This window comes from Heloderma suspectum, chromosome 4 (genome assembly GCF_057233095.1).
Source record: "Heloderma suspectum isolate Gila_16-S chromosome 4, 16-S_ref, whole genome shotgun sequence".
NCBI lineage: Eukaryota > Metazoa > Chordata > Lepidosauria > Squamata > Helodermatidae > Heloderma > Heloderma suspectum.
This window is the reverse complement of record NC_139461.1, coordinates 116,549,031-116,569,343: the sequence shown is the minus strand read 5'-3', so window position 1 is coordinate 116,569,343 and position 20,313 is coordinate 116,549,031. Positions and strand designations below refer to the sequence as shown.

At 42.9% G+C, this 20,313-nt stretch overlaps 1 protein-coding gene across 1 annotated transcript in view; it reads right to left on the bottom strand.

Annotated features, from left to right (window-relative positions):
- Window positions 1-341: 341 nt before the first annotated feature.
- Window positions 342-20,313, bottom strand: part of VPS4B (vacuolar protein sorting 4 homolog B) — a 37,674-nt gene continuing 17,702 nt past the window's right edge. Inside the window, exons 10-11 of the mRNA XM_084850506.1 lie at window positions 18,381-18,518; window positions 342-3,032 (exon numbers count right to left, since the gene is read on the bottom strand). Coding sequence (XP_084706632.1) covers window positions 2,931-3,032; window positions 18,381-18,518 — 240 coding nt within the window. The 3' untranslated portion in view covers window positions 342-2,930. The remainder of the gene's footprint in view (window positions 3,033-18,380; window positions 18,519-20,313) is intronic.

Sequence of the window (20,313 nt, the reverse complement as noted above, 5' to 3'; positions counted from 1 at the left end):
GGAAAGGTAGTTAGGACTGGGGAAGGCAATGGCAAACCACCCCACTATACAGTCTGCCAGGAAAACGCTGAGGAAAAACGGCGTCCCTCTAGGGGTCAGTAATGACTCGGTACTTGCACAAGAGGAACCTTTCCTTTCCTTTCCTTTCCTTTCCCAAACAGCCTTAGATCGCAGTTCTGTGTGTACAGCTGGGAATAAGGCCCAAACTAGACATAACAATCTCCCTAGTGAATAGAGAGTGGGGAGGTTACATCAAATTTCAGAAGACTATAGGCAGATGGGAAGCTTTCCCACATTTGGTTACTACCCAGTTATTGAAAATATTGGAAAAAATAGTACATAAGATGTTATAGCCTTTATTGTTGTCAGTTCTTTTCCAAATGGTTTCTTAGCTTATTTTCTCCATATACTTTCCAGATAATGCTATATATGAAAATTTTATACAATTCTGGAACTGTAGCGATCTGAAAGGAGGAATAGTTTGAAAACCTGGTGATCTAACAGCAGAAAAAGCATTTATCACCTTTAATTGAAATAAAATACTTGTTATTCTATTGGTATAGGCAAATTTGGGATACAGCTCTCCACAAAACCTTATTTGGGTATTACCAGACTAATACCTTGCAGAGATTGATAATCATGGCAGAACCTTCACAAGTAGTTATTAAAGCAAATGGAACTAGAATACCAGATTTATTTTATTTTGGATTTTAAGCTGTTACAGAAGAGCTTTGATTGGTGCCCGACAGTCTCCATGATATAATTGCCAAATGTTTAAGAGCACACACATAACAGTTATGTAAGGAGAAACTCTACATGTTGCAATCAAGTCTAAATCCATCACTCTTTTCAAGGGTGTACATTTTTGAAAGCAGGTATAATGCACCAGGCACCAGAATCAAACTGTAAGAAGTCAAGTGGGAAAAATGGTAGGTGAACACAATGCAAAAAAAGGACAGTAAAGAGTTCTTAGTGCTCTGAGAAAATGTTGTGGCATAAATGAAATGAAATACTGCAGTAGTACAATGCAGTTTCAAGGATGTGTTCTCGAAATAAATCCTCTTTCGCCAGATCTCAGAATGCCATTTGAGTTGCCATTTGGAGCACAATATTCCGAATGTGAAAACATTTCATAAAAAAAATAATTTGACAACTTAAAGTATAATTGATGTCCAAAGAGAAAAAAACTCTAGAAACATGCACTAGTGTTGTATTGTAATGTTTTACTTCATTCAGGGACTAATTTCAATCAGTCCTAGGATTTTAGAGTGTACACAAAGTATGTACATAAAAAGAAAACCAAAGCCTATGAGGTGACCATACAGTACTTCACATGGAAATTTGTAACACACACAGCATCTATAATGTCCACTTCTATAACAGTAATGCAATGTATTACATTGGTAATAGAGTGATTGCTCATTTACAACCAGGGCAAACCTACAAGGCACAAACTCAGTGCTGTCACTGGCTGCATTCATCATGCTAAACCATAGTTGAGTGTGACACAAAAAGCCACAGCAAGTCCTGGGCTCATATGCTTACTGTTCCCCTTCCCCATTATGGCTGAGAGTTTGGAAGGTTCCACTTCTGATTTCCATTAACCACAATTTAGTGTGGTAGCTAAGCCCTAGATTGTGATTCATGTCAACCATGGCTTGTTTAAACAAGCCAGCTTCACAACCAATGATCTGAGGATGGACCGTTTCAAACAAACCACATTTATTAAATGTACTCTGGCATGTTTAGAAAATATGACAAGCTGCAGTTAATTTAAACTAGAAGCAGAAGCTTCCAAACTCATCCTTGAAGCCATACCAAAGAAGCACATCAACCCAAAGCCTGCTGTAGCTTGTTCTTGTCATACTAACGTAAGGTTGAGCGTGATATCTCAATTGGGCTACAGTAGTTTTGTAAGTTACACTCAGGCACTTCTCTAAGATGCATAATTTTTAGCGAAGGCCTTTGAAAAAATATGGTTTGAAGGAATGTATTTAGCTATTACACTAATAAGCTAGATGCTTCTAGTTTGACCTTGTGGCACCCCAAACATTTCTTTGAAAACAAGGTAAAGTCCAGGATACCTTCCCTTCCCCTTAACAAATTTCTGGCTAAAACTCTGTTTGCAGGCTTGCCTAATGATTCTTATCAGACAGAATATGTTCCATACTTGGTTTAAACTCTTACAAAGAATAAAGCTGAATGAAAACCAGAGTGGGGGAAACCTTCTTCCACAATATTTACATTTTAAGTCTACTCTCTGGTAGATTGCACAGTGACAGGTGTCTGTTGGTGAGTTATTAAAAACAATGCTTTTTTGCTTTTAAGGCAATGACTAAATAGCACACAGCAGAAAACAAAAAAGTACCACTTGGGTATTGTACTCAGTAAGTACTGGCCTATATTTAAATGCAAGGCCTTCTTTTCTACTTCCCAACCCAACTTCTTTGTTGTATTTTTAACTGCCATTTGCCACACATATTACCAAATTCTGATACGTACGTCCAGATGAAGGATGTATTTTCCAGGCAAACTGACACTGAAAACACATGGCAATCAAACCGATCTTCTGCCCCATTTTACACTGTTTTCTTTGGGGCCTATAGGAGTTGATAAATATTTATAAACTAGAACTAGTATATTTTAACCAAAATGTAAATTCAAAAAACTGGAATTATACCTGAAGGGGCTGCCAATTCTTTTTTTTAAAAAAATTACGTGTTTTCCTTCTTCTTTGCCAGCAAGGTCCTATTATCATGCTCTCAGAAGAAGACATTTAACAGATATTTCTGGACAGTGATATACAAAAGCTTAAGGGTCCTTGCAAATGGCTCTTCAGTTCATATTGAAATAAGGGGTGATTCATTTATTGGCAATAGAGAGGCAGGAATACCAAAGAAAGAGAATTTAGCATCACAACGGTCTTTGGATTAGCCTTCCTGTCCAAAATCTTCTGTGAACTTCTTTAGCTTTTCCAGGTCATGTTCATTCACAGTGGGTTTTGTGTTGGTTAATGACCTCAGCATGTCAGCCTGTCACACAGAGAAAAAGAATGTTCAAGAGCTCCATATTTCTCAGTGTATACACATACAAACACCATGAACTCAAACAAAAGAAACCATATGCTCTGCAATTTCACAACTGATGTACACAACAGGGGAGAAAAAAACCAAGTAGAAGCCACAAAGATGAAGAAAAAGCAGTCTAAACATTTCTATATATGTTTTGCCAATTGCTCAGAGCATTACTGCTGCGACAGAAGTCTTCCAATATTTTTATATTTTTTCTTCTGTGTGATGTTTATTGTATTTTAATGTATTATTTTATTGTTTTAATCATTTTTATTTGATGAATTAAGCCACCTATAAGCCACATGAGTGCCATTCTTTTGGTAGAAAGGCAGGGTAAAAATAAAGGTGAAACAAAAATGTTATTGGGCAATTAAAATACTGGCACATGGGACCATAAGATTTAGATGTCATCACACCCACTTCAAATTACAGGTAGTTAAAGGGAAATATATTCTTGCATAATACTTAAGCTGGCTGTACTGCAGGAGAAGAGAGAAGAAGCGGGGCCATTCCACCATCCCTGCTGAAGGCGCCTCCTCTCTCAACTGTCTCCACCAGCAGCAATTCCAACAGGCTGTACAGAGGAAGATGAGAGGGAAGCGGGACCATTCCACCAGCCATCTGAAAGACTAGTTCCATTTTCCCCACCTTCCCTACCAATCCCTTTTCCCATGCGTGTCATGTCTTTTTAAGATTGTATGCCTGGGGGCAGGGACCATCTTCTTTAACGCACTGTTTGTAAGTCGCTGTGGGAACCTTTTTTGTTGAGAAGTGGGATAAAAGTACTTTAAGTAAATAAAATAAATATTATTTTGTCCATTATTTTGTTTATTTATTTATTTAAAACATTTCTATCTTGCCCTATATCATTAAGATCTCAGGGTGGCGTACAGATAAAATCAATTTAAACAGTATTAAACAATTGTTGCTAGCTGGTTAACAATACAATCCTACATATGTTTACTCAGAAATAAGCTCAGTTCAATAGGTCTCCCTCTCAAGCGGCTATGCACAGATTGCAGCCTAAAACTGGATTCTGATGATCACGTCAGTAAAAGAAGCCATAGTCTCTCCCCCACGCTCCTGGTGCATGCTGTGCGCATGACTGTCATTTGCATAATTGCCCCCTGATGCAGCGTGGGTACAAAGCTATCCCCTCTGTGCGCCGGGTTCAGATGACAGGCCATGTCATCTGAACCCGGTGAACAGCAGGGATAGCTTTGTACCCACCCTACAACCCATGACTTGCAGTATGGGTTGTAGGGTGGGTCGAAAGAGACCCCCACCACGCCATGCTCCAGGTTTGGACCGCAGGCCAGCCCGCACAGCATCACAGGGAATTATGCAAATGACAGTCATGTGTGCAGCACGCACGGGGTGGGGAGTCATGATGGCTTCTTTTACCCTCATGATAGTCCAAACACCCCCTAAGTGTAGCCAGGTAACACTCATGTTTTGTGTTGCATCACTACAGAAACTGAGATCCCGGGGCCGTTCAGATCTTAGCTTCCTCCCTGACATTTGTATACACACCTCTTCCCTGCTCTCTTAAATACATGTAGTGCTAAGTGCCTAAACTGTTAGATCGTGTTCTTGGAGAAACGAAACGAAAAAACTTAATTTGCAGGAGATACAGTCTGTGTGTCTCCAAAACATGAGTCACTAACGAAGCCTCCATCTGGAGCAGCTTCAGTCCTGTTAGCTTCAGAGGGAAGCCCACTTCATTGGGAAGCAACAGAACTGGACCAAAGTGGCTCGATTCTGCTTGAGCTTCATCCAAATCCAATGTGCATTCCCAATAAGTATATAAAGCTTTTAAACATGTACTTCATTATTTTAGTGTAGTTTTAACAACACGTTCAAGCCAACATAAAAGTGCCTTTAAATACTTTCCTAAACACAAGAACTACTTTAAAGCTAAGATACAGTGGATAACAACTCAGATATCTTAGAGATGTTCATTGCACTTTGATGCATCTAGTACTAGGCAGAATCATAAGTTTTGCAAATTAATACAAGCAGTAGATCTACAGAACTGTTAGTGGGTATAAGCACAGAAACAATATCTACCAAGCACTTGCCAGTTCAGCAAGCCCACCACTATGGTTTAGGACACACAACCTAGTGTCCTTTAGATGTTTCAGACTACAACTGCCATCAGGCCCAGCCAGCATAGCCAGTGCTCAGAGATTATGGGAGTTGTAGTCCAAAACATCTGACGGCGCTGGGGTGAGATCTCATAAACTTATGCCTAAGCCTCATGGACATAACTTCTGTAAACATTCCAAAGCTTTGGCTATGGGGTGGCATAGAAAAAGAAGAAGGAGAAGGAGAAAGTTTTAATTTCTGCCTGCCCTAAACAGGTTGCAGTAATCAGACTTTCAGGTTTAAGTACATTAATTATATTCTTGCAAGGAAGGATCAAGAGAAATTGGTTTGTATTTTTTATACCAGAGTTGAAGAACAAAGGAAACCATTACCTTGCTATGTATAAGCAGTAAGGAGCTTTCTGATTCCTTTGTGAGTAGGAATTTGAAGCTCTAGCAAACTAAGTAGCAGGTGAGCAGTAATAGTACAGGTATCTTAATTGTAAAGTGGCTCAAGTGTTATAGCATAAATCAGCGATAATATTTTCAAGCTCTTGGTTATATTAAACTTTGTACAGGCATCTTAACGTCAATCTATATGTATGCTTACGCACTAAAATCTTATATAGTAGGAATGAAACAAGAAGCATTACTTCTCCATAACTTCCCAGTAATTTTATCTGAAAAGTCAATATATCAAGAGAATGGGTTGGATCTTAAGACAGTCATGCTTTAGTCCCTTCGAAATCAATGGGACTTAAAAGTGCCTAACTTCATCTGGATCGTAGGACAGAGGGATTATGGAACAGCAGTATCTGCACCACAAATATATGAGTTTTGGTTAGGACAATAAGCAACAACGTTGGAACTGTTGGCTACATTACAAAGCGGACAAAATTTAACAGTTCTTAAAATCAGACTACAGACAAGTAATCTACTTTTTTAAAAGTCATCTAAAACAACCGTGCATATTCTTGGCTGGGCAACAACAGCTACAGTTTGCAATAACCAAGTGAATGGGAGGTATTGGTTACAAAATAAACCCTGGATGTGGGGCAAGTTGTTAATAAGGCTTATAAGTTACTGTCTGAGGTGAGCTCTGGCTACGCACAGATGGCATTTTGCAAGCCCAGTTATTAATTAAGTGATACACTGGAACACAACACTTTTGTAATAATATTTAATTATTACTCTTTAGTAATAATTACTACCCTGTTGAAACAGACATGTTTATTGTTCATGGCTGACAGTAAGGTGGAGTTGTCATAATACTGCTGCATGCCCTTCTATAAACAGAGGCCTTAATTTTTGTTTATTGTATAGGCTTTAACAGAACAACTCACAAGGGTAATTACAGCCACTGCCCCTCCATGCCCTGGCAAGTACCAGAGCTGGAATGCTTATCTATGCTGGTTGCTGGGAAACGTGGGACGGAGGGTGCTGTTGCACTTGTGCCCTGCTTGTGGTTTCCTGTGGGCAGCTGGTTGGCCATTGTGTGACCAGAATGCTGGACTAGACAGACGCTTGTTCTGATCCAGCATGGCTCTTCTTATGTTCTTAAGTGAATGAGGTGGATAATAATAATTTTTCATATTTTAATGCGACAGATTATCTCAAATTCAAATGCTGTACAAATAGAGGAAGCCAAACACTCTGTAGGGGAATGCTTTGTTCAGTTAAAACCATCTATGCTAATCAATTGGAACATGGTGAGAACCAGATTAAAAAGAATCTTTCGGTCTGCAACCCTTGCAGTCACTGAGAATTGTTAGAATTGAAAGTGTTTTTTCCAACTGTAAGGGACTAAATGCCAGTAAAGAAACAGTTGGAAAATAGCTAATTTAACCATCCAGGTGTGGGATTCGACAACTGGAAGATGATGAGAATCTTCCACCTGAAGATGATACTTGACTCTTTGGGCCAGTTCACACATTCACCACAGTGGCTTATTTAAGCCATGGCATGTGCCAGGCGCTATTTGCCTAATCACCCACCTGGGCATGGCTTATCGTGTTGTCCGAACCTGGGTGGAATGGCTTGTTGGGAGGGGGAAACAACCCTCAAATAACCCAACAACAGCCCATGTCTTCTTTAACCCACAGTGATCAAGGGAACCAGATCATTGAGGGTTACTTTTCCTCTATACACTAGATAACACTACCCACTATTGACTCTTTTCACCTATTTCCAGACGGGTAGCCATGTTAGTCTGTTGCAGCAAAAACAACAGAGTCTTCTGGCACCTTAAAGACCAACAGATTTATTCTGGTATAAACTTTTGCGGACGCTGCATCTTGATGGAGTAGATAGCGTCCATGAAAGCTTATGCCAGAATAAGTTTGTTGGTCTTTACTGAACAACAACAACAACCCAAAGTTAATCTCCAGTTTTGTTAATATAAAAACTACTCTACCAAGGAACCTGTGCATTTTGCCTAAGGTTGGAGACAAATATGAGTAACCAGTGGATTTTATACTTTCAAATGTGAGCATGCGCCCGGGGGGACGGGGACGACGACGACGACACACCACCATTACTTTTTTTTATCCCAGCAGTCACAGACATAACCTGATACCTGCATAACATCTGAGCTGAATCCATTTACGTCTCTGCCGCCTCATCCACACCTTCTTTTAAGACACTGACCACGCAGACTTCATGCCTTCAATATCAGGTCAGCCTTTTTTCCTCCTCTTACCCCATCCCACTTTTTTGTAACATCTTGCTTGATGAAATGATGTGGAGATCTCAAGCTTGCCCATAATTTTGTGCATTTTTGTTTGGTCCTAATAAAGGTATTGCCTTGCAGTGGAGTTTGGCATTTTCCTACAGGTTAATTTGTTTTATTTAGAAATAAAAGAGTGAGGAAAATAATCAAATAGAGACTCAGTATTTCTTTTCTTTAATGGGATTCCTACTTCAAGCTAGCAAATGGTTATACTTCTCCGTAAGACTGTTTCTGTTACTAATTAGAAGCTAAAAGTTGCACTTCAGCTAGCTGAAGAAGATTCTTGGTTAAAGTTGAATTTGTTTTATGCATTCAGAAGCAAGTATCACTGAGTTCTATGAAGTTAGGACTGCAGTTATCCTACATAAAAGTTTTGTCCTTAATGTGCTACAGGACTGCTTGAAAAAACAGATAATTCTTCCTTCATTTCTTAGACTAAAATAAAATAGGCAACTTACTAGCCAAAATGCACATTTTGTGGTCTGTACCAAAAAATAACAATGTTTTATATAGATTCAAAATTTAAAAGCTGCTTTTTCCACACATTTTTCTACCTGCAAAAAGCTGTAGAATGAATCACAAGTAGTACCATGTGTTCATCAGCCTACATAAAACTTGAGCTATGTAACTTCAATTTCATCAGAAAATATGTGTTGATAAATGACTACACTGCTGCATTCTCAAAATGACACTGCATTTCAAAGCTAGCTAGTAGAGGCTAATGCTTGGCTACCAAGCCCAGCTATAATTTGTAGACTCCTGTTTTTATATGTTGCTGGTATAAAAAGATAGGTTGCTTACCTGTAACTGTAGTTCTTCGAGCGGTCATCTGCGCATTCACACATATGGGCTGTGTGCCTGCATGGAATCCCATTTGGAAAATTCTACAGCTGAGGAATTTTGGGAGGAACCCTTCCTTGAGACTGTCCATTGTGGCCTTGGAACTGAGAGGAAGACCTCGGAATCAACATTGGCATCAACATCGACACTGAAGTGGGGATGGAGGGTAGGTTGTGTGGATGCACAGATGACCACTTGAAGAACTGCAGTAACAAGTAAACAACCTGTCTTCTTTGTGGTCTCTGTGCATCACACATATAGGTGAGCAGCAAGCTGACTCACCGGAGACAGGTGGGTGTCCTCATTTAATACTGCAGATGGAACAGCCCATCCAAAACAGCAGTCAGCTGACTCAGCTCTGTCCTGCACATCCAGGCAGTAGCAGCTAATAAACATCGATGGTTTTGATCAGGTTGCAGTCCTGCACAATTCAGGAATAACAACTCCCGTCGAATGCTGCCGACAAAGCTATTACACAAGTTGAGTGAGTTTGGACTGGGGCATACAGTTCGAGACCACTCACCACATACACCAGCCAGATTGTTTTCATGACCCATGAAGTGAAATGTTGCAAAGTGATGGGGAAACTCCCCTGCTTGCCCTCAGAACAGGTGAACAGATGTGGGGACTGCTGGAAAGATTCAGTCCCTGACTTATAGAAAGCCAGTGCTCGACAAACCTCAATAGTGTAAAGCATCAACTCAAGCAGGTTAGTAGTAGAAGAAAAAAGGCAGGAAACACCAAATCCTAGTTGAGGTGGACCTACTTATCCCAGTGAAATGTAAGATGGATCCACACGCAGAGCACGCAGGTCACTGGGTCACCGAGCTGATGCAACGGCCACCAATAAAGCAGTCTTCCATGATAGGAGGCAGAGATCTACTGTCGCAAGCATTTCAAAATGCTTACAATTAGCCAAGACTCTTCGTTGTGCCTATTATGCGGCAGTGAGGATGGCAAAAAAAATCTTATCATACATCTACTATTTCACGCTCAAAATGTCACCCAGCAGAATTGTTCCAAGTGGTGAAGGGCCTGTTGGGATCTTGTTCAGGCTGAGAGAAACTGGGATCGGAACCCTTGGTCATTTTGCTATAATAAATTTGCTCGGCACTTCAAGGAGAAAGTCACTCAGAACTTGACGGCACAGTTATTGCAGAGTCTGGGGAGGTGTCCAGTGCTCTATCTGGTTGTGTTTCCTGGGTTCAGTTTCAGTTGTTGCAGTCTGATGATATGGACAAGATGCTTGAATCAGTCCAGCCCACCACATGCGAGCTTGACCCACGCCTATCTTGGCTTATATGATCTAGCAGGGGTGGATTGGCTGGGTGGGTCCAGGGAGTGGTAAATGCTTTGCTCTGTCAGGGGGTGGTGCCTGCTGCTTTGAAAGAGGCTGTAGTGCGCCCTCTCCTGAAGAGGCCCTCCCTGGACCCAGAGGTGTGTGAGAATTATCGCCCCATTGCCAATATCCCCTTTGGGGGCACGGTGCTTGAGCGTGTGGTGGCTGGGCAGCTTCGGGTGTTCTTGGAGGAAACTGATTATCTGGACTCATTTCAGTCTGGTTTCAGGCCAGGGTACTGCACTGAAATGGCCTTGGTTGCTCTGACTGAAGACCTACTCTGCGTGAAAGGCAGGGGGAGTGCTACCCCGTTGATCTTACTGGATCTCTCAGTGGCTTTTGACACCATTGATCATGGTATCTTACTGGATCAGCTCTGCAGGATGGGAGTTGGGGGCACTGTACTACAGTGGTCCCAGTCCTACCTGCAGGGCTGATTCCAGAGAGTGGTATTGGGGGATTTCTGTTCTACCCCATAGCTATTAAGCTGTGGGGTGCCACAGGATTCTATTCTATCCCCCATGCTGTTCAACATCTAAATGAAACTGCTAGGAGAGGTCATTAGGAGTTTTGGGGTGGGGTGTCACCAGTACGCTGATGATACTCAGCTCTATTTCTCCTTGTCGTGGGAGTTGGCTGAGCCGGTGAAGGTGCTGGACCAGTGCCTGGAGGCTATAATGGGCTGGATGAGGGCCAATAAACTGAGGGCCAATCCTGACAAGACAGAAGCTCTGTGGACTGGTGGTTCCTGAGTCTGGGAATTGGGTAAGTGACCTGTCCTGGATGGGGTTGCATTTCCCCTGAAGGAGCAAGTGTGTAGCTTGGGAGTACTCCTAGATCCATCCCTGTCACTGGAGCCCCAGGTGGACTCTGTGGCCCGGAGTACTTGGGGCCAGCTTTGGCTGATCTGCCAGCTATGGCCTTTCATGGACAGGGATAACCTAGCCACAGTAGTACACATGCTGGTAACTTCCCAATTAGACTACTGGAATGCACTTTACGTGGGGCTGCCCTTGAAGACAACTAGGAAGTTGCAGCTAGTGCAAAATGCAGCAGCTAGACTAGAGAGCTGACTGGAAGACCTCATAAAAATCATATAACACCAATTTTAAAGGAATTGCACTGGCTGCCAATAGGCTTCGTCAGAATTCAAGGTTTTGGTGATGACATTTAAAGCCCTAAGCGGCTTGGGACCTCGATATTTGAAGGAGCGCCTCTCCCTATATATATATATGCCTGCCCGACAATGGAGATCTGTTGGAGGGGCCCTCCTCTGTGACCTACCAGTACCAAGACATACACTATGGTGGGACGTGGGAGAGGGCCTTCTCTGCTGTGGCACCCCGGTTGTGGAATGCCCTCCCTTGGAGGCCCGACTGGCACAGACACTGGTCTTGTTTCGGGGCCAAGTAAAAACATGGCTTTTTACCAAAGCCTTTGAGGGCTAAATGCATTCCCTAGCACATTGTTTTAACTGTTTCATAGTTTTAGATTTTAACTGGTTTTAGCTTGTTTAATAGTTTAATATGTTTTTAGGTGTTTAAATTATTTGTTTTATACTGTTTAAATTTATTTTATCTGTACGCCACCCTGAGATCTTAATGATATAGGGCTGGATAGAAATGTTTTAAATAAATAAAATAAATCTGGCAAAGCCTGCACCATCACAGACAGACTCCAATACAGTACCATATTTACAAGCTGCATTGAGGAAACACTGTACCAAGTAGCTAATGGAGCTAGCAGCATGGATCACCAAATCCTCCAGGCTGTCATGCGGAGGTTGTGGAGGTCTGGGTGCCGCACTTTGCCTCGCTCCCGAGTGAGGAAATGCGGGATCGCTGCATGTATTCATCTTTTGCTAGGTAGAGAAAGGGAGCGGACCAGGGTTGCCTCAGCCACCACAGCATGATCAAAATGCAGTCTGTGCTGTATGTTCTGATCTTCGCCAGAAACTTGGTGATGAGCGGGAAAGGAGGGAAGAGATACAGCAGGACTCCCATCCAGGTGAAGATGAAGTCGCTCCCCACTGACTCTGCATCTCGACCTGCTCTGCTGCAGAACACTGGGCAGGCAGTGTTTTCCTTCTGGGAAAACAAATCTATTTCTGGCGTGCCCCACTGACAAAACAGGCCTGCTAGCGTCCATTTGTGGGAGACCAGAAATGTCCAATTTAGCCGGTCAGCAAGTACATTGTCCACACCAGCCACATGGATCACCACCAGTCTGATCCAACGGGAGATATACCAGTGAAAGATCCAAGTGGTTATCCTGACAAGGGGAAGGGATCGCGTTCTTCCCTGTTTCTTCAGGTAAGCAATGACAGTAGTATTGTCTGAGACTACCTGAACAAGTCTGCCCCTTAAGTCAAACTTGAAAGCTCTGAGAGGCTTATCGACAGCCGTCAACTCCAACAGGATGATGTGTCTGGTGGCTTCTGTGTTCAACCACTGGCCTTGCACTGTCAACATCCCACAGTGGGCACCCCATCCTGAGACACACATCTGTAGTAAATACGCAGGATGGAGAAGGCTGCAAGAACAGCAGGTCCTGTAAGAAGTTGATGTCATTGGTCCACCAGCTCAATCTGTTCTTCACCCTTTGGGGAATTTGAAGGGGAGCAGGTCATGCATCCCACCCAGGACCAAAAGCTCAGATAAACCAATTCTGCAGTGTCCTCATGTGAAAACAGGCATACTGCACAACTGATGTCATCGTGGCCATCAATCCCAGGAGGCATGGATGTTCAGCGCTGTAGTAATGTCTCAGGCAATCAGCTCCTCTGCCAGAGTAATCAAAGATAGAGCCTGATTTCATGGAAGGAATGCCTGACCAACCTCCGAGTTGAACAGAGTTCCAGTGAACTAGAGTCTTTTTGTTGGAATGATTTCTCCATGGTGCCATGGAGACCAGAGGTCATGTTGACTGATCGAAGGAGCTCATCTCTCCTTGATGCTACTAGCAGCCAGATGTTGATGTAAGGGTAGTCCTCCACCCCTTGGACCCTCAAACGAAATGCTTTCCACTGCCATGCATTTTGTAAAGACCCTTGGTGCTATAGCAAGCCTAAAGGGTAAAACACGAAACTGGTGAGTGCTGGTACCAATGGCAAACTGAAGAAAACGTTAAGTCCTCTCAATAGTGATGTGAAAGCACGTATTTTTCAGTTTGACCAACACCAAACAGTTCCCTTTGTGCAACAGTGGGACGACTGACATCATCGTAACCATGCAGAGCCTCTTGGACATAATGAACAAATTTATGTCCCTGGGATCCAGATCAGACAAAGCCTGCCATCCCTCTTTGGTACCATTAAGTACCAGGAGTAAAAGCTGACGTGAAGTCGACTGATGGTACATGTTCTATTGCCCCTTTTGCTAAGGGAGTTTCCACCTCAGCTTGTAGCTCTGGTGAAGGGGTTGTCAGCCTGAAAACACTGGGTGTGTGTGTGTGTTGAACTTGATCCTGTAGCCTCTGGAGGATGGAAAGGACCCAAGAGTCTGACATGATTTTGGTCCAGGCTGGCAGAAAAGAGAGGAGAGTTCTGAAGATAGGATGAAGAGCAGAGGGATGAAGACAAAAGGGGGGAAGAGTCAAAGATGATACGTGTTGCCACCATCACCATTCCCATGCAGGCCATGAAACTTGGCTGCCAAATACTGAAGTCAGGTGTCTGAAGTCAGTGCTGAAGTCGGGTGTCTGAAAGCTTGCCCAGCTCCAGACTATGGGGGCTGGTATGGTAACAAAGACAGACGAGGCCACCGGTGTTCTTTGTACTGAACAGATGGTTGACCCAGTTCTATATGCCATGCTGTGTTCTTTGCTTTTTGTACAGAGACCATGGCCTCATCAGTCTTTGCATTAAATAACCCCTGCCCATAGAAAGGCAGGTCCTCAATACAGGATGGGTACTCTTCCGATAATCCCGCAGATCTTAGCCAGGCATACTGTCTCAAAGCCACTGCACCTATCATGAGTCTAGCTAGCATCGCAGGCGACTTGGTGCCGGGAAGTATTAATTTGTTGGCGGGAGAGGTGCATAACCTCACCCTGAAAAACCCAGGCCAGTTCCCTTTTGTCGTTGGGAAGGAGTTCAAATAGGTTTCCAATGGACCCTCATAGACTTCCCCTGAGAAGCCTTCATGGTAACAGAGTTTGGGAGCAGGATATTAAAAAGGAAACTCACATCCTTTTCTGGTTGAGATAATGCTTTCCAGCAGCTTAGATGTGGGGGACATCTAATCCAGGGCCTGGATCATTTGATTGAGTGCTGGGAAGAGCAGGCTCACCATCGGGGCAGAACTTTCAGTATGGACGGCATCGAAAACCAGATGCTTGACTGTGGAAACTTCAGTCCCAGAAATTGACATCCATTTGATCTGGTCCAAAAACTGACCCAAATCCTTGGGCAGAGAAGCTGGATCCTAAGCGCCCACAGCTGCATCTGGGGATGAAATAGGTGGTGCCAAGGAAGCGTACAAAATCAAATCAGACTGATACTTCTCCGTAGCAGATAGTGGAGAACCCACAAGGTCTGGCTGCTGAGACACTACTGGCTGAATGGGATCTTTTGGTGGTTGTAGTTACAATCCCTCTACAGGAATGGGCAGAACAAAAGATTGTTCTATTGGGGGTGGTTGTTTCAGAAAACTCAACTGTTGTAGCGTGGCCAAAGCCAGAGGGGGCCAACTGCTGAATCGCCGCAGAGAACCATCACGGCAGGGGCACAGGTGGAGCTAAGGAAAGGCCATCATTGCGAGGTCTCAAGATGGGGGCCAAAGGAGTGGGTCAGTACCGACAAGGCTCGTCCTCATAATAACCCAGGCGAGGGCAATGGTACTCACTCCTGCGCTCATCCAAACATAGGTTTTCCAGACTGTGAAGTTTCCTGCGAGGTACATCCCAGTCGATCTGCCTGGTCCGCTCGTACAGTGATGATCTAGACCGATCCCTGGATTGCTCATAGAATCTAGGTACATGGTCCCTGCATACTGAGTACCTGGAGAACATCGAGTGTGGGGACCCAACATGACACAGCGAATGCTGGCCATACAGAAGAGAGCGGTTCTGACTATTGTGAACAGGCCTAGTCGTTGTTAGCGCTGGAGAAGTGTCTCTGATTTCTCCCTCCTGCGTAGATACTATCAGGACTGGGTCTTGCATTGGTACTGGAGCAGCTGATGTCATCTGTATCAGCGAATTTAGCATTGATGGTGGAGTGGGGACACGTATTGAAGCAGTTGAAACAGAGTTCTTTAGTATCAATTCTGCTGCTTTCTTAGGGTCCTTTTTCTTCTTTTTTGCCAAGGGAAGTGTCAATGGTTGCCCAGGTGTGGGTGGTCATGTCAGTTCAGTGACTGCCCAGGTTTGGGTGGGTCAGTTTGACTTGCTGACTATGCAGATGTGGGCAGGTCAATGCAGCCTGCAGTTAGAGCCTGACTGGGGGGGGGGGGGGAGTCAGACCCCGACACTTGCACAGGCCACAGCAAAGACGCAGCTTTCAGTGACTCCTTCAAAGGGTTCCCTGAAGCCTGCGCCATAGGCTTCGGTACTTCCACCACCTCAGGTGCCTTGACCAAGTGCCATCAGTCACACACTTTTTGTCCTTCCCCAAAGCAGAAAAGACAAAAGGAGAGGCCATCTTTCGGGTGTAGTTTACTTCCACAGCAGACACACTTGCAGAAAGGTGCTGCAGAGCTATACAACCTGAGGTGATAAAGGGATCAAAAAGACTGCAGAAACAAAAACAAAAGAAACAAAGGTAACAGAAATAACAATAGCAGAGAAGAAAAGGAGGAACAAAACTCAGTGCTTCGCAATAATAGCTCACCGAACAAAGAGAAGTTTCCAACAAGGCTACCACAAGGGCAGCTGAAAGAGAACTGAGGGAATAGGCGAGAATCCGCTAGGGTCATACGCACTGGGATGGTGGGGGAGGGCTCCTGCCAAAATTCCTCAGCTACAGAAGTTTCCCAAGATGGCATATGTGTGATGCACAGAGACCACCAGGAAGAATTAGTAATAATTTTATTGCAAACTGCTAAAGCTAAGAGTTCCATCTAATTAACTGTTAAAGCTAAGAGTTCCAACTAATGTTTGAAATTTGCTCTCAAAGGATACAGGATTTAAGTTTTGCTTGCATAAAGCCATATTTTTGTAGGCTGTGATTTTGTAAGGTAAAATTTGTTCAAATGCTGCGTGAGACCAATTCTGTGCATGCACGACTGGCCCAAGACATTTTTCTGCCTGAGGTGAAGAACAACATGGGGTCCCCTTTCCACTCCACACATCAAAGCTGAATGGACTGGCAGCTGAGTCTTACGTCAGCACTGGTGGTAGGACAGCGTCATGCACTGCACCTCACGCAACAAACTAGGTTAAGGGGCCCAGAGGAGGTTGTTTAGCGTACACAGCTCTGTCTGCCAACAGAGGGAAATGGCCCAGGGGCTCAGGAAAACCATCAGGGGCTATTGTCACCAGCATCTGTTGCCAGAGATTGCTGCCTCCCTCTGCTTGGATGTATGTTTACTTGCAATTAGGTCTCACTGAGTTCAGAGGTGATCCCTCCCAAATGGTTATGTTTAACCTTGTAGTTTTAGGCTGAGATCCAAAAAACTGCACAACTAATTCTGTAACCCCAAGGGACTTTGAGCATGAGTTTCTAGTAAAGCTGTTTTCTATGCCACATGGCAAACTGCTTTTGAAATGGAGGTTACCTTCAGAAACAGTTTTATGATATGGAATGGGATCTATTCAAAAGGGGAGGGGAAGAGGCAAAACTCCCACTGGACACACCCAGCCTTCAGGTATGTCTAAAGTAGATCTTTGTCCCTCAGCCTCAGACAAGTATAGTGTTTGTACACAAGGTGTTTCGATATTCTTTTTTTAAAAATACAAGTAGATACCCTTTTAAAAGCTGTGGAAAGGATATTGGGGCTTAACAAAAATACAAAACAAAATGAAAAAAATAATGTGACTGGAAAGTCAGGACCTTAAACTGATTCTGAACACTGCCTCTTTACCAACTTTGACCTACCAGGGATGTCTGAATTAATATTTAAGTAGTAGGGTTGTATGCTGGATTTTATTAAGATATAAAATATCTATCAATTAATAGTTTATGACTCATACTAATGCTCCCATTACCTTCTTTAGTCAAGAACACTTAAGTTTGCCGCTTTGAACAAACCACCCCCAGTGTTTGGAAGTTTTACGACAGCAACAGTTATATGAGGCATTATGTTTTGTAGCTGTGGTTGAATTTCAAAGGGAAGGAGCAGGTGACATTTTTCCTCCTAGAATGTTGCAGTATTTGAAACTGAGGACTGCAGAGTATGTTGCTATACTTTCAATTTTCTGGTTTTGTTATGTTTTTGTTTGTTTTGTTGAAACTTACAATAAAAAGTTGATTAAAAATGTATTAAAAACATTTCTATACTGCTTTTTAGTCAGAGACTATCATGGCAGAATACATTAAAAAAACAACACTACAATCCACAGAACTTCAAAGCTTAGAAGCAGAGCAACACATTTAAGAACAAGAGGAGTAATCAACTCATAAACAGTCATGGAAAGCCAAGCCAAATAACACAGGTAAACAGGCTGTACTGAGGGAGATGAGCGTGGGAAGCAGGGTCATTCCACTAGCCCTGCTGAAAGACTTAAATTTCCCCCTTCTTCCCATTCCTTTTTCCTTATGTGTGGCATGTCTTCTTAAGATTGTAAGCCTGTGGGCAGGGACTGTCTTGTTTCAATGATCATATGTAAACTGCTCTGGGCGCCTTTTGTTGTTGTTGTTGAGGATTGGGATACAAATACTTTAAATAAATAGAAATACATCCATTTGGACAAAAGCTTCTGATTTCTGCCAAGAGGATCCACCCATAATTTCTTTGTTAGGCTTTCTCCTATGCATTTTATAGCTTCTGATGTTCTAAATCCAACCTGTAATGTTGGTGTGCATTATGTGCTGCAGCCAGTAGAGTCCATATAAAGCATTTGTGCGCTGGTGCAGCAAGGTTTAGAACAGATTTGCATGCAAGGACAAACATTCATAATTCTTGACTTGCACACTGAAAGGACAAGGCATATATGTCTTTTAAAGTGACAAACAATAATAGGAAGGAGCTAAGATTAGGCGGGAACAACTGGCTCTTGAACAAGTGTATTTTGCAATGTAACCCACAAAGATTTATCAAGTACTTAGCTTCTGTAAAATAGGACACTGATTCAATTATGAACCTGTTGTTAACTCTGTAATTGACAAAGCAGTCAACTGAAATATTACAAGTATCCAGAGTACAATGAAGACTAACCACGGAAACAACAGGCTCCAGTAGTTTATCTCCTGGCACATCCATCCATGTCATTTCAATGGCACTGGGTTCTCCTGGAGAGCATGGGGTGAACAGATCTACTAGAACATTTGGATCAGATAGTGATGGTCCTTTCACCTTTGAAAGAAATGAAATTTTTAAAATAAGGAATGAAAAATTTTAGAGGTACAGGCAAGCAAGAGGTACCCTAGAAGTCACACTTCTTTATCAGTTGACAGGAAACAGAAGCAAATGGTAAACTAGGATTATTATTTCTACATTTTGTTTCTAGAATGTGGGTGGCCATCCTGTGGCACAGGTTGTTACAGGCAAGGTGACTTCGTGGCAATCTTGGATGAGCAAGGTAGTCCACAGACCTTTCTGCGGCATAATCAGGCCTCTACTCTTGCCTGCCTCTACACTGTTGCCTGCTCCCCAGCTCTAGAGACAAAACCACAGCAAGGCAAAGGGTGGCTGTGTAAGTACTAAAGCAAGCCCTAGAGTAGCACCGCATAAGGTTTTGGGGTTGACATTTGCACACTAGCCAAAAAGCTTGGCCATTACTGTTCTACAAGATTTTTTTAATGTTATGTGATTTTTTCCTAGCAAATGAAGTTGTTGCAGTAAGAGAGGCTTAAATGCTTTATAACATGAAAACATTTCTTTCATCTTTTAACCACTTTGGTCCCATTAGCACATCTTGTTTCCTTATGAAATTCTTGTGATGGGGCAGTTTCAGGCTATGTTTGAAGAACTGTCAAAGATAACCTGTTTTGTAGAGAGCTAGACAACATTAATTCAATTCTAGACAACAAGAACAAGAAACTTCTCACCTAGCAAACAGAAATCTATCAATTGGGACAGAAGCTTCGGATTTTTGCCAAGAGGACCCACCAATAAGTACTTTGTTACACTCCTTCCTGTGTTTTTTTAGTCCATATTTTGACCCTAAGTCACACTCTCCCTTATTCCACTGCACAGCGCTGGATCCCAAATCTATGGTTAGTCACCTACTTGAATGTTCCAGTAACGACTAGTTGCACTGCATGCCATCCACCTCTTGAAATACAAACTGAACATGAGTCAGATTGGGACAGCAGGGAGGGACTAGTCCTTCCAAAGAATGTTCTCAACATTTTGGTTGGAGAATCAAAGAGTACTCTAAGCTATTATGCCCACTCTTTGATCCAAGTCTGCTTTTGTTCCTGTAATACAGAACATTAAATAGATCTGCAGCATCTAGTGGGCAAAGAAGATTGTGGCTACATGGATAAACTGCACTGATAAATCTGCAACAACAACATACAAACTAAGAATAAAATTCTGCAAGGTAGGGTACAATTCCATTTTATAGAAAGGGAACTGAGTCTGAAAGAAGGTACTCTATAGCAGCCTGGCAAATAGCCACCTGCTTTGTTGCCTATGGTAAGCAAGTATCAATGCCAGACAATCAGTCAAGGAAACTATTTGAAAAATGGGAAGCATTGCTTCCTGAACACCTGCATTCATGCCACTGATGTGCCACAAATGATTAAGAGAGCTGTGTGTGGGAAAGAAGGCCAACAACTTTTGTAGATTTGCAAGGATGCTCCATAGTTTGTCTTTTGACTACAACTTTTTGGAAGAAATTTAAGTAGAGTTTTTTCACATACTTGCAGGCCCAACCAGGCAGTAACAGCAACCTGGGGGGGCGGGGAGAGGACAGCGAGCAGAGAGAGGACATTTTACATCACTGTTTTGCTATCATCTCCAACAGTTTTCTCCACTGAAAGTTCTGTGAGCTAGCAACAGTTAATACCATCGGCCTAGTGAGGCCTACAAGATTCTGTGGCGAGAGGGAGAGCCAGGCTCTGGCGAGTGAGATGAGCCCAAAACTTCCTCTGAACCTGGAGCTAAAGAGGAAGCAGAATGAATCCAGCCGTAAAGGTCAGCT